Source organism: Sminthopsis crassicaudata, chromosome 2 (assembly GCF_048593235.1).
Source record: "Sminthopsis crassicaudata isolate SCR6 chromosome 2, ASM4859323v1, whole genome shotgun sequence".
Classification (NCBI taxonomy): domain Eukaryota; kingdom Metazoa; phylum Chordata; class Mammalia; order Dasyuromorphia; family Dasyuridae; genus Sminthopsis; species Sminthopsis crassicaudata.
Genome location: NC_133618.1, coordinates 364,749,544 through 364,764,162, shown reverse-complemented (window position 1 = coordinate 364,764,162; position 14,619 = coordinate 364,749,544). Strand labels below are relative to the sequence as shown.

Here is a 14,619-nt window from a genome sequence, read left to right as displayed (position 1 = left end):
TTGTTACCCTATTGCTGAGGATGGGGGGAAGGGATATTTTCCCAAATAGTTCCATCTTCAGGTGAGACTAATTCTATGAAGAAAATGGGCTTATTCTTTTCCTCTCTTCCCCTCCCTCCCTTCTTCTCTCCCTTCTTCCCTTCTTCCTTCCTCCCTCCCTCCCTCCTTTCTTTCTTTTTAAAATTAAGAGGCAAAGATTTTATTATGTTGCTAAGTTTCAGGTTCAATCTATAAGGTTTTTACCAAGGAAAGGGTTGGGGAGGTGTCTACAGTATGAGCAGGTCTTTTATAGGGGAAATATCACCTCAGAGGTGATATTATAAGTTGGCTTTTTGGTTGGATACTGTAACTGTAGGGTTATGATAATTTTTGTCAATATAAAGAATTCAGTTAAGAATTCTATTAGAGACCTCCATTGGAGTGGAGTTGTAATAAAAGTCCACTTTAACAAAAAGGTAAAGGGGGAATTTCTTGAGGGCATATCATTAAGCCAAGGAATCAGTCAATAGAAAGAGGTTAGGGAGGTGAGATCCTTTGGAAAAGAGAGTTAGGGAACTGGATGGTCTTCAGTCTAGATTGAGGGGAAACAAAGGAATAAGTATTAAGTACTTATTGTGTGCCAGACATTGTACTAAGCACTTTACTGCTAGAGAAAGCTCTGGGACTACATGGGTTTGAGGAGTGACCTGTGATTCCCTTTGAGTTGAGATGGGAGAAGGGTGTTCCACATTCTGCAGGTAGCAGAGGAAAAGTATTTAATCTGAAGCAGGAATTATGTGGGCTAGATTTAAGAACTTTTGTCTATAGATGAGATTGAAATGGGGAGAATGAAAAGGTGGATTATAAATAAGTGACCCCTTTTTCCTTCCCTTGCTTGGGAGTTTTCTGGACCTGTGTCCCTCTCAGACTCTCCCTAACATTTTTATCAGTGACTTGAATGAAAGTGAATTAGATTTGCACATGACACTAACCTGGAAGGAATAACTAACCAGAATAGATGACAAGAAGTCTGTATTCAAAAGGATTAGACCACATGGTTAAATCTCTGAACTAGATCTAATAAAATGAAATTCAATAGGAATAAAAATAAAAATCTTGCATTTGGGTACAAAAAAAAAAAAGAAACTCTTTTTGCAAATAGAAGATAGACAGGAACTGTTTTGAAAAAAATCTGGTTTTTTTAGTGACCTTGCAAGCCCAACATGAGTCTGCGTGAGACCACCAAAATGGCATTTGGAGCCTGCACTAAGGATACTATAGCTTGCTAAATTTACTGAGGGAGTTCATACTCCCATTGTATTCTGCCCTCCTGAGACCTCACCTGGTCTACCATGCTCACTTCTGGGTGTCATTGTTTAAGAAAGACATTGATAAACTGGAGAGTATCAAAGCAACCAAGATAAAAAAGGGTCTTGAGTCCATTGTATTTCTTTCTTTTTCTTTTTTTTTTTTTTAAGCTTTTTATTTTCAAAATGTATGCATAATTTGCATATTTGAGTCCATTGTATATAAGGATTGGTTCAAGAAACTGGGTGTGTTTAACATGATGGCAATAAGATTCAGGAAGAATTTGATAGCTGCCTTCAAATATTGAGAGGGCTGTTATATGAAAGAGGTGAACCTCTTCAAATACTATCCTCATTTTAGAGATGAGGAAACTGAGGCAGAGGAAAAAGAAAGTGACTTGCACACAATTATATTTCAATAAATGTCAAAGCCTTGCCTTTTTAGTGCTTTTCTTGAACCTTAAATAAAAATAAATAAATGTCAAAGTCTCTTGCCCCCTGTTACGGGAGCCACCTGCCAGTGGCTGCGGAGATCCAACTCAGACCAGCAGGATAGATCTCTTCACATGAGAGGATGATAATGATACAAAGAGACTGAGAGACAGTTGCATTCTCTGACTTCTCTCCTCTTCCCTCTTCCCTCCAATTTATTTCATTCCCAGTCCACAAGCAACACCTGTGTCAGTAAAGGCTGATTTGCAATTCTTTCAGGGTTATTATGATTCACAGCTGTGGGGGCTTTTTGGAGAATCGACCTGCCCCTTAACACTTAAATGTGAATGAAAACTTCACATTTGTCCTTAACAGCCTCCATCTTTTTACCATCCCAGTTTCTTTTCTAAAGATCATGAACAAATACATATCCCCTAGCCAGGGTAGCAAGTGGTACAGTGGATTGAATACTGGGTCTGGAAATAGGAAGACCTGACTTCAGACACTAGCTGTGGAACTCTGGGCAAGTCACATAACTCTTGCCTCAATTTCCTAATCTATAAAATGAGCCAGAGATGGGAAGCTAAGTGGCACAGTGACTTTTAAAGCTTGAATAGCTTAATTGTATTGTATATAAGTTCAAAGTTAGAAGACTGCTTCCTTTATGGTTTATCTAGTCCAAGAATTTTTAACCTTTTTGTGTGTTATAAACATCTCTCACAGCCTGGTAAAGTCTATGGGTGGACTCCTTTCTCACAAAAAATGCTTTTAAATGTATAAAATAAAATACTTAGGATTTTGAAGGAAACCAAGTCTACTGAAAAACAATGATCTGAATGTTAAGAAAACAAATCTAGACCAAACCACTTATTTTACAGATAAGTTTACAGATTGACTTGTCCAGTATCATACAGGTAGTTAGAGAATTGCAACTTGAATCCAGGTTCTTAAACTCTAAAGCCAATTTTCTTTTCCCTGTACTTCATCTTTAAAAGGGAGGGTATTAACATTTATATTCAACTTGCTGGGTAGTTAAATGAGTTTGAAGAGCTAAATATATGTGAATTTTATGAAGGAGGATAAAATATTACCTATAATTATATGCCTATAAATTTATGCCTATAATTTCTACTACTGAGGAGGCCGAGCCTGGTATATCCCTTGAGTTTAGGAGCTCTTAGTTTCAGTAGACTAAGCTGAAATGGTGTCTAAGCTGAGTTAGGCATCAAAAGTTAGACTGCAAAATGGGAGCGGGCCACTCGGGTATCCAAGGAAGGGCAAACTGGATGGGTTGGAAACAGAGAAGATCAAAGCTTCCATGCTGATAGCTAGTAAAATCTAACCCCTGAGTAGCCATGGCACTTCCTGCCTGTTTGAGATATAAATTCATAAATGAGTTATCATTTTTCCCCCCAAAGAGAGACAATCCATCTGTCTGAGGCCATTTGGTGCAGGGACAAGCAGGAACAAATCTCAGTCACCTCGGAAAGCATCACTGTGTCCTTTTCTGAGCTCTTATTTTTTAGTGCTTTTACTAAGTGCCCTTCCTCATAATAGTCCCTTGTCACCATTTTTATATATGGAGACCCTGAGGCTCAGAGAGAGGAAGTGACATTTCAAAGATAATAGTTGTTTTATATTTTTATTGATGACCTCATGTCAATAAGGAAAAAATTAAACATTGTCCAGTGACCTTTCTTTAAGGTTGTCAGGGACATGTGAGGTATATTTTTGAAAGTTTTTCATTCTGAGTATTTAAAATAATTTTAAAAGGCTTGTTGCTTAGAAAGAATAGTTTTCAGACTGGGAAATTTTCACTGTGGCTCATAGCCCAAGGTTTCTGGAGATCCTAGAGTGTTACTGTATAAATTTTTGGCAACAGTTCTTTATGTGGAATTTTCCAAAAGAATTCTGGGGCCAATCTGAATTGGAGTTAGCAAAGACCTGGGTTTGAATTCTGATTGACATATTTAAAATCTGTGTATCCTTGGACAAATCACAAATCACTTTTTGTCTTTGGGCTTTAGTTTTTTTCATCATTTAAATGGGGCCCCTTATAGTTTGTGCTGTCTTTTAAGGACTATTAAGAAAAAAAGCACTTTGTAAACCTTTAGTTGCTGAAGAATGCCGGTCATTATTCACACAATTTCTCCTGTTTGCTGTGTGCTTGCCAACCAACTTTGACATGTTTTTATTCCAGGAAATTAGGAATGATAAGGGGACAGAGGTGGAAAGAGAGTTCAGCATGGTAGGCATTATCTGCCTACAATTGAACCTACCCAGGATAATTCTTTATGGTGTAAAAGTTTAATCATATATCTGCTTTCTCCACACAGACATTTGTGAATGATGTGCGCATTCCTGACCAGAAATATGTCACTCTGAAACTCAACGACGTTATCCGCTTTGGCTACGATATCCTTTTTTTGGTGTGGTTTGGGTCTTCCTGGGGTTTCCCTATTTTTCCCATCCCCTCTGTTTCCTCCTCTCTCTCATTTCCCTGAGAGCCAGACTTTTTCTGGTTCTGCAGAGTTGCACTTGGAAGTCTGTCAGGTGACATCCACTGATGTAGCAGTATGATGGTGTGCTTATAGCTCATTCAAATAGAGGGAAGTGATAATTAGGCCAAGGTCATGTGTTCATCTCTACACAGACCACTCAGTCTCCAAGAGAGAAGACCTATTTCTGGGCTCCTGACATCTAAATAAACATCTTTCCTTGACTATTGGTCCCAAGAGGGACAAGGTGAGGAAAGTATGTGGCTTAGTGTATACAGCCCTGGGGCTAGAAACTGTGGTTGATAAGTGGAAAGTTAGGAAGGCCTTGTGAAGCTGCTATCTAACTACTTTTCTATCTTTTAGGAGGAGTAGTATTTTGTCTGCATTGGGATCACAACTTGATTTTTTTTTTCCTCCATCCTTTCTCTCAATGTCCTTACTGTATCACTTTATTTACATAAATAGTGAACATATTAACAATTTGTTGATTCTCACTCAGCCTTGTGCTTGGTAGTTACTCTGTGGGAGAGACATGATGTGGGAGAGGCTGGGGAGGAGATTCAGGTCTTGCCTTCATCATCTGGGAGATTAGTAGAAGAGGAGCAGACTAAAACCTGGGAATGGGGGGAGTAGAGAGTTGGAGATGTGAAACAGCTCAAATTTAATAAAGTTAAACGTTTTCCTCTATAGATCTAAGGTCCTCAATGTAGTCTCCCCAGCAAGTGCAGATCACAACCAACCCATGTTCCTCATCCTTTTGTGAATTTTGTCAGTATTGTCTCATAGTTGTTGAATGAATGGATGAATAAAAAAGCACTTATTAAGTATTATGATATGTAAAACACCATGTGAATCAATGGATGTACACAAAGAAAGGCAAGTCAGGCTAGAAGTAAGGATAATAGCAATGAGAAGGATTTGGGAGGATTAGTATGGGGCAGATAGAAAGACTTCTAATGCCCTCAGACTTTCTCCTCCCATAGTGGCAGCTGGTCAGTAGTTGGGGATGGTGGATTGGGGGGGAGGAGGATGGGTTTGATCTATATAAGCATGACTCCCCTTTATGATAGCTGTGGGAAAGATTGACGGTAAAGGGAAAAGGGGAAGCAAAGGATGAGATGGATAAATAGTTTCATGGAAACAGTGAACAAATTTGAGAAACAGTAGAGGATAGAAGAATCTAGCATGCTCATGAAGAGTTGGACATGACTGAATTACTGAACAGCAACAATAACAAATGGTAGCTGTGGCTGACAGCAAGGTTAGCAATCTGGAGGACCCTGCAGTTCTCAAGGCATTTGAACCCAGGGGAGGATCATCAGAGTTCCAGGGAAGGGAGAGATTGAGGTGTTGGTGGTGATGTGAGCTGCCTGGTACATGCCTCCTCTTGTCTTACTCTCAGGGTGCCTTACTGCCATAATGACATTGGTTTAACAGCCCTAAAAGTGGAAGTTATTTGGTAACTAGTCTTGATAGTGGCCAGGTGTCAGGTCCCCTCTTCACAGGGGTTGCTGCTTCCATCCATCTATTCTGCAGAAAAGATTAACATGCTTAGAAGACTTCCTTTAAGTCTGCTTACTCACCTTTGTAGTTCTTGGGCTATCCCTTGTTCTCATGACCTGGCCAGCACACCTCGTGGGATCGATATACCTGGGGGTATGAGGACCATAGATCTTCTGAAGAAAGCATTTCACATTATTAGATTTGGCCCATATTTTAACCTTTTAAGTTTTTCTTGGCAACTGAACATTATGCAATAAATGAGCTATCCTTTGATTCACATCTCTGCCACCTCCCTACTCTCAGGCTATGAGCTCCCTGAAAACAAGGTCATGGTATGTTCCCTGGGAGACTTTTTGAAATTACCAATTACATTTCCTCGGTTGGTTGGGGCAGCCAGATGGTGCAGTGGATAGCACTCTGGCCCTGAATTCAGAAGGACCTGAGCGCAGACACTTAAACACTTCCTAGTTGTGTGACCCTGGGCAAATCACTTAACCCCAGTTGCCTCAAAAACAAACACAAACTACTTGCATGTAGTCACCATTGGAAATATGCAGAATCCTACTTGAACTAATCATGTGTTTCTCCATTGCCATCTGAGGCCCTAGTAGCTTTGATTGTTCAGAGATGAGATTTTTGAAGATTTGTAGCCATGCAGCATTTCTAGAAACAAAAATTTGAGTTAAAAAATTGGGGTTAAATCCATAGAGCCATAGAGCATTTTGGGATTGCCTTCCAGAACTACTCAATCTTTCAAATGCAATCTGGGGTCATGAAACAGAGACACCTTTGTGATGGTATTTATCAAACAAGAAATTTTGTTTGATTAAAGATCCTGAAGTGAAAGGGACTATTGAGGCCGTCTAGTCCAACTCCCTCATTTTAGATGTAAGGAAACTGAAGCCCAGGGAGGTTGTGAAGCTCAGAGTTATACCAGATAGTAAATACTAGAGGTGAAATTTGAATCCTGGACTTCTAACTCCAGAATTAATGTTTTTCCCCTAACATATTCTGATCTTAGTTGGAGGAGAATTTTTAATGTGATGTTTTACATTACCTAGTCAAATGTTTTTTGGCAATCAGCAATTAATAAAGACAATGGAATCTTGTGTTCTTTGCACCTTTTAGTCAATGAACACATGATCTTTAGGACAAAACAGTCTTCCTAATTTCATTCTTATATTTTTTTAATCTTCTTTGATCAAAATGAGAAAAGGGTTGATAGTTATTGATATTTTCTCAATCACATTTTTGGGATAATAAAATCATGGGCCAATAATACTATTTGGCCTATTCCTGTGCCACCATTTTTTGGTTATCTTCTCCTTCCTACTCTGTCTATAAAATGCTTCTTCCATGCTTTCAAAATTGTGTTAGCATGAACACACATTCTCTTGGTTTGTACTTGCTGTGGCCCGGCCATTGTTTCAGACTTTGTCCTCAAATGTCATTTCAACTTCCCAAGATGACATATCAGGGACTGAAATTTCAGAGTCCAAATGTAGCGTTTCCTCTGTCATTCATGATGAAAATAGATAATTAGAAACATTGGCAAATTGGTTTCCTTGCTATCTTTGTATTCTGCTGATTTCAGCTAAGCAAGCTCATGGGGCATCAGTTATGTTTCAGACCAAGCTTCCATTTCTCTTCATTTTATGAGTTGAGAGTGCCCAAAACCTTTCCATGTATTTTTGTGTTTGTTTTTTTTTCATTAATTTTTTTGTACTATGTTGCAAATGAATTTAATATTTTAACCTGTTGGTGTCCTTGACTGCCACATCACTCTGCTGTGCAAGGAGATGAAGTGGTGTCTAGGTTCTGTAGGTCTGCTTATTTTTGAAGATTGCTTCACATTATTGAAAACTTTTCCAGATAATAGTGATGATTAAAGGTGACACCTTTGCCATTTTTCATTTAGCATTTTTTTCCAGCATCAGTGGCTTGTTTTGAATAGGTCATGTTGAAATTGTCACATTTATATTCAGCATTTCCTCATCTTTCTCCTTGTAATTTGTTGTTGACTTTGATTTTTGTTTTAGTTAGTCAGTGATCTGACATGATTCCCATAGATGATCATAGATTGGAATAATTCTTATGAATAAATGGTAGCATAAGATCACAGGTTTCGTTTTTTTGGGGCGGGAGGGGTGCTGATCTTTGTTGCTTACTATATCCAGAACTTTCTAATCCTTTTTTAGATCATCTATAAATTTTTGACCTCTCCATTCTCAAATCTGAACCATGTTTTCCAACATACTGTTCACATTTCTTCCTTGTATTTCCTGCCACGTTGAAATCATGAATATCAAAATATCTGCAAACTTGATGTGAAGAAGTGTGTCAGATTGTTTAAAGATTTTCTGTACCTCTTCAGCCACTAAACCAGATGCTATCATATCAGCTTCAGCTATCTTTAGTGGCGGTCTTTTTGTTTGTATTCATTACAAACACAATAGAACAAACTGACCAAATGTTCCAGGGGGCTGTGATTCTTGACTTTGGGCAGACAGCAGAACCGATTCGGTCAATTATTTTGTTTTCTTTTTCAAGGAAAACCTGTTAGTCATCATTCCTTGTGGCTGAAATTTCCTTCTGACTTTTTATTCCTTGTAGCTGAAATTTCCTTCTGACTTTTGTTTTGTTTTTGAGACTATGGATGTTGAGGTAATTTGAGTTTTCTGATCATATGTCAATCTATTGGTATTTGGATAAAAATCTCACGTTTAGAGGACCAACAGTTATTTTTATAAGCAGTCTAAAACCTGGGGTTCTTAGGATCTTCTGCCTTTTTTTTTTATTATTACCTCTGCAGAAGGGGTCTATATAAAACTGAGGGCCTGAGCAAGTCAGTTGATCTCCATTTTGTCTCAATTTCTTCATCTGTAAAATGGGAATAATAATAGTATCTACTTCCCAAGGTTGTTGTGATGAAGAAATTAGATAATAAATTATAAAGCATTGGAGTACCCGGCACATAGTAAACTCTATATAAATATTATTTGTATTTTGTATTTTTCTTTTTGTCATGAATTGCCATTGTCAAATAATTTATTAATCAGAAGCTAACTTCCTTGTGAGGAGCTTCTTCAGGGGTTCTTGAATAAAAGGTAAACTTTTTTGCTGAGACTATATTCAAAATCTTTTCAGTCTGGTTAGAATATCACAGAACATAAATCCTGCTAGCATAGCCCCTAAGGGCCTACTATCACCTTCATGCTATGGTGAAGTTTCACAGGAGGATTTGGTAGAGGAAGATGAAATGTAATTAGAATAAATATAAAGTCTTTCACTTGGGTTCAAACAATCAACCAATCAACTTTACAGGTACAGAATGAGGGAAGAATATTTAGGCAAATTTATGGTAAGATCTTATAAATGGAAAGCAAATGAGTCAATGATATGACATACTATCTAAGAAAGACAAGTCTTTCCTTAATTCTATAAAATAGGCATAATAGATAGCATGAGAAAAGTGTCCTTTAAAGTTGTTGGAGTAGGATGTTCAGTTCTGAGTACTATGTTTTAGGAAGGGTTTTACCAATTTTTATCATGTCTAAAGGACACTGTTCTGAATTTTGAGGAGACTAGAGAATATGCATTATAAATATCTATTGAAGGAACTGGGAGTGTTTAAGTGCCTTTCAGTATCTGAAGGGGTGTGATGAAGGAGGAGGAATTAGTTTTGTACTTTTTGGCTCCAAGAAGTAAAGCCTGGAGCTAGGAAAAAAGCAGAAAATTCAGAGAAGACAATTTGAGTTTGATGTAAAGGAAAAATTCTTGATTGTAACTGTCCGTAAGTAGAATGGCTGCCTGAGGAGGTGAGCCTCCTCTGCCTCTGGAAATTTTCAAGTGTAGCATGGGTCACTACTTGTTGAAGATTTGGGGAGGAGATTGCCCATGCCTTAAATGTTCTCCCTTCTCAATTATTCCTCTTAAAGCCTTTTGTTTCATTTAGCACTCACCCAAGGTACTCCGTCCTGTGAGAAGCTTTTTCTGATTCTCTATTTTTGCCCGTCCAAAAAAATTTCCTATTTTTTCATATTATTTCATATGTTTTTGCATATATTGCCTCCTCCTATAGAACATAAGCTCCTTGAGGTAGCTTTGTCCTGAGATGCCTAGAACACACTAGAAACTTATTAAACATTTCATTTTTTTTAGGAGTGGTGTAAACTAATGGACTTGTAAAGTCCCTTCTAAATCTGAGAGTCTGATTCTGTGGGAAGGGAGAAAAAGTAGAATTAGTCTTTGCATTGCTTATAGTCTGGAAGAAGGAGAACTCATGATTATGATATAGGTTGGGAACTATTAAGTACTACCTGTATAGATAAACTTCTAGGTCCAGAAAGTGAGAAGAGAAGGGAAAAATATCAGCATGGGTGATGGGGGCTAGAGTGATATAAAAATGCTTGGGAACCATCCCCATTGAACTAAGTTCCTTCCCTTCACCTCTTCTCAGTCTCAGTCTTGCTTTGGTCAGTCATTGACTGAGAAAGCAGTGGCTATAGAAATAAGACTCTGCGTCTAGGGCCTAGCAGGATGAAATCTCAAAGATCAGAGATTTAGGGTTCAAAGTGACCTACAATTCCACTGAGTCCAGCTAACCCAGGAAACTGTGCTCCATGGAGTCAAGTGACTTGCCCAGAATCATAGCTAACAATAATGAACTCATGGTATGTGATATAATGGAATATTATTGTTCTATAAGAAATAATGAGCAGGCTGATTTCAGAGAAAACAGGAAGGACTTACATGAACTAATGTTAAATGAAGTGAGCATAACCAAGAGAACATTATACACAGTGACAAAAAGATTATATGATAATAGCTGTGATGGACTTGGCTCTTATCAACAATGTGGTGATTCAAGGCAATTTTAATAAATTTGGGATGCAAAATACCATCTGCATCCGGAGACTGAATATGGATCGAAGCATAGTATTTTCACCTGTTTTTGTTTTTTTTCTTTTTCATGTTCTTTTCCCTTTTGATCTGATTTTTCTTGCCCAAAATGACAAATATAAAAATATGTTTAAAAGAATTACATATATTTAACCTACATCAAATTACTTACTATCTTGGGGAGGGAGGAAGTAAGGGGAAGAGAGAAAAAAATTGTGACACTGTTTTACAAAAATGAATGTTGAAAACTCTGTTTACATGTATTTAGAAAAATAAAATACTATTGAAACTAGAATTTGTAAAATGAAGGTGTTAGACTAGACTATCTCTGGTCTTCTAGCTTTAGATCTACTATTCTGCCACCTAACAATTCAATTTAAAAACATGTTAAGTACTGTTATTTGGCAAAACTCTATGCTTCATTCAGGGATCCAAAGATGAAAATTATTTATCTTTCTCCTCTAGGATCTTACTGTTGAATAGAGGACCGGGGAAAGTGAATATGATGTAAAGAGAAATCCAGACATATGCTCTTGGGAAAATGTGAGAAAGAGAAAGTTGTTTTCACTAGGTAGAGAATGGAGGGAGAAGCAGGGAAGGCTTCAGAGATGAAGTGGCATCTGAGCTGAGCTTTAAAGGGAGAGTATGATTTCATCAGGTGATGATTCTAGGAAATAGCGATGGACTTGATTGAATGGAATTATGAAGTAGGAGAGGGCAGGATGAGATTGAGGAATGGAGGTGAGTATCTGAATCAGAATCTGTAAGAATTTGGTAATGGGAGATTAAAGTCAGGTTTGGAAAGCCTTGAAAGGGAACTAAGGAGTGTGTATTTTATTTTGTTGATAATGGGAAATTACTGCTGTGAGGAGACAGGTGAGGACTATTGGGTCTGAGTTGTTTACCCCAATAAAACCCCAAGCTAATTGTTGCTTTTTTTTTTTTTTTTTTTTTTTTTTTTTTTGGTGGTGGCAAAAAGGGTTTATTGGCAGATTTGGTGAGGTACTAGGACTCAGTTCTGGTTGTATGACTCTGCGGTTCTGGGCAGACTCTCTGAGTCTATAAAAATAAGAAACAAACAACTAAAGTTGTGCTCTTCACTTCATAGAATAGTTAGGATGTGAAGAATGTACTTTGCAAGCCTTGATGTTCCATAAATCTAATTTGTGCTTTTTCCTTTGCACCCTCAGTGAATAAAATACAGAGGAAGCAGAGGCTTCCTCCAGGTCTGCCCCTGGACAGACCCCCTCACTGTACTTTCCTTAATGCCTTTGTCTACATTCTAACCTGTATGTATTAGAACACGTCCAACACAAGGTCCCTGAAGAGGCTCTGAAGGTAAGTCACCTTCTGGAGGGATGGACAAAGCTTTGTGGCACAGGACCAATGTTGACCTTTCTTTTAGTCCTTCACAAGGCAATCAGGAAAGTCTATCTTCTCGGACATAGAGCTCTTGGTTCTGCCACTGACTCACTCTGACTTCGGGCAAATTCCTCTCTCTAAATGGGTCTGTCTCCCCATCTGTAAAATAAGGATAATAATAATTCCTGCCCTCTTCTCTCCCAGGATTGTAAGCCTCTATTGAGACTAGAGGTAAGGAAGATGGTGTAGGGTGCAAAGCCCTTTTCTCATGCTCCATTTATTTTAATATATAGGATTTAAATTTGAAAGGAACCTTAGCAATCATGTAATCCAATCCCCTTATAAGGGGTACATAATTGAAGCCGAGTTGGAAAAGGGATTTTCCCAAGCTCCTCCTTCTAGTAAGTGGATGCCAAGATTTATATAAGACAATAGGATTTTGAGCTGAAAGGAACTTCAGAGATCATCTTTTCCCCATTACACAGAATAGGAAACCAAAACTGAGATGGGGAATGTGACTTGTCCAAAGTCATAAGAGTAGTTTACAACTGAGATCCAGAGCTGACTTCAAATCCAATGGTCTTTCTCCTACACTGGCACGGAGGTACTTATTCTGGGCCTCAGTTTCACTAGCTCTAAAAATGAATATTGGACCAGATGGTTTCTTCTAATTTCTAAATTCTAATTTCCTTGGGAGTTCCTGGCTCTCATGCCCCTCCCTCTTTCTGGAGTCAGATTCTAAAATGTGACTTTCTGAATGCATCTTTGAATTCTAAACCCTTTCCCCACCAATAACTATATGGTATGTTTTCACTTCTGTTATTTTAATTCTGACAAAAATGCCAAGTGTTAGGATAGGGGAATTATTTCTTCCTTCAATGATTATAGGATTGAGATTTGGAAAGGGACTTTAGATATCATATAGTAAAATTTCCTAAGTTTATGAAGGAGGAAATTTAGGTAGAATGAGAGGGAATAAGCTTGCTTAAGGCCACATATCTGATAAGTAGCATTTCCTCTCACTCTTAAATATCAGGCTGCACATTTTGACAGATTATAAAACTGAGAAATGCTTTTTTTTCTTTCTCATTTTTTTTAATTTGATTTTTTTTTTTGCACAGCATGATAAATGTGGAAATATATTTAAAAGAGTTGCACGTTTAGCCTATATTGGATTGCTTGCTGTCTAGAAGGATAAGGAGAAGGGAAGGATAAAAATTTGGAACACAAGGATTTATAAGAATGAATGTTAAAAACTATCTTTGCATTTATTTTGAAAATAAAAAGCTATTATTAAAATTTTTTAGAATTAATATCTTGTTTCTAAAGCAAATAAATAAACCGTAGAAAGCAGCAGTGTGTTATAATTGAAAATGTACTAGATTGGGTGTGACTTTACACACCTTGACCCCATTTTATAGAAAGAGAAACTGCCTTTCCTCCTTTGAGCCTCAGCTTCCCCCTCTGTAAAATGGGGTCAAGGTGGGATTTGGACTAGACAGTTATTAAGGTTTCTGCCAGCTCTTGATTAATTGATTGGCTAAGTGATTGACTAAAAATCACTGCATCCATTCTTCATTCACTCCAGTTTTAAAACAGTCTATATCTCCTGTGTTCCCTGAACCCTCTGTTTGACAAAGAGCTCAGGACAGGATTTAAAGGCTGGCCTTCCAGGAGATCATTATATATTTCAAAAACAATACTATATGATGATCAATTCTGATGGACATGGCTCTCTTCAACAATGAGATGAACCAAATCAGTTCCAATAGAGCAGTAATGAACTGAACCAGCTACACCCAGCGAAAGAACTCTGAGAGATGACTATGAACCACTACATAGAATTCCCAATCCCTCTATTTTTGTCCACCTGCATTTTTTATTTCCTTCGCGGGTTAATTTTACATTATTTCAAAGTCCGATTCTTCTTGTGCAGCAAAATAACATGTATACAAATATTGTATTTAACATATACTTTAACATATTTAACATGTATTGGTCTACCTGCCATCTGGGGGAGAGGGAAGGAGGGGAAAAATTAGAACAAAAGGTTTTGCAAGGGTCAGTGCTGAAAAATTACCCATGCATACATCTTGTAAATAAAAAGCTATAATTTAAAAAATAAATAAATAAAGGCTAGCCTTTTTTGAACCTTTAATTTAGGATTAGGTGGGCTCAGACTCCTGAGTATAGAATATATAGGAAAGAACTGAGTTTCACCTAACTCTGCTGTAAAGGACAGGATACTTAAGTCTCAGTATGATTGATTTAAACAAGGTGTCTCAGTGGAATTGGTAATATAATGGTTATCTAGTTTAGCATGTGAGTTCTCTAGTTCAGTATGATTGCCCTAGTGATATAATGAATGGTTTATACTCAGTATACAGTGATGATGTAATTATAATAGAACACATAAACTGGGACAAACTTGGCCAGGTGGGGACTAGAACAGACTCAGAGAAGACAGAGGACTGGAGGCTAGAGCTCAAGATCTCAGACAGAGAGACATTCCATCTTCATCAGCCTCCTGAGGGCTGGACTGTCTTCCTGCTTCCCCCATGGAGACCATGTCCCGTCTGAAGGGCCTCCAGAAAGCTAGCCGAGCCCCAGGCAAGGAGACAGACTGTGAGGAGACA

General features: G+C 37.9%; 1 protein-coding gene across 3 annotated transcripts in view; it reads left to right on the top strand.

The window, feature by feature from the left end:
• The window catches only part of CEP170B (centrosomal protein 170B), a 107,649-nt gene that overhangs the window by 45,385 nt on the left and 47,645 nt on the right, over nucleotides 1–14,619 (top strand). For all 3 annotated transcript variants that reach the window (XM_074291034.1, XM_074291032.1, XM_074291033.1), the window contains 2 exons: nucleotides 4,055–4,135; nucleotides 11,903–11,959. In XM_074291034.1, coding sequence (XP_074147135.1) covers nucleotides 4,055–4,135; nucleotides 11,903–11,959 — 138 coding nt within the window. The remainder of the gene's footprint in view (nucleotides 1–4,054; nucleotides 4,136–11,902; nucleotides 11,960–14,619) is intronic.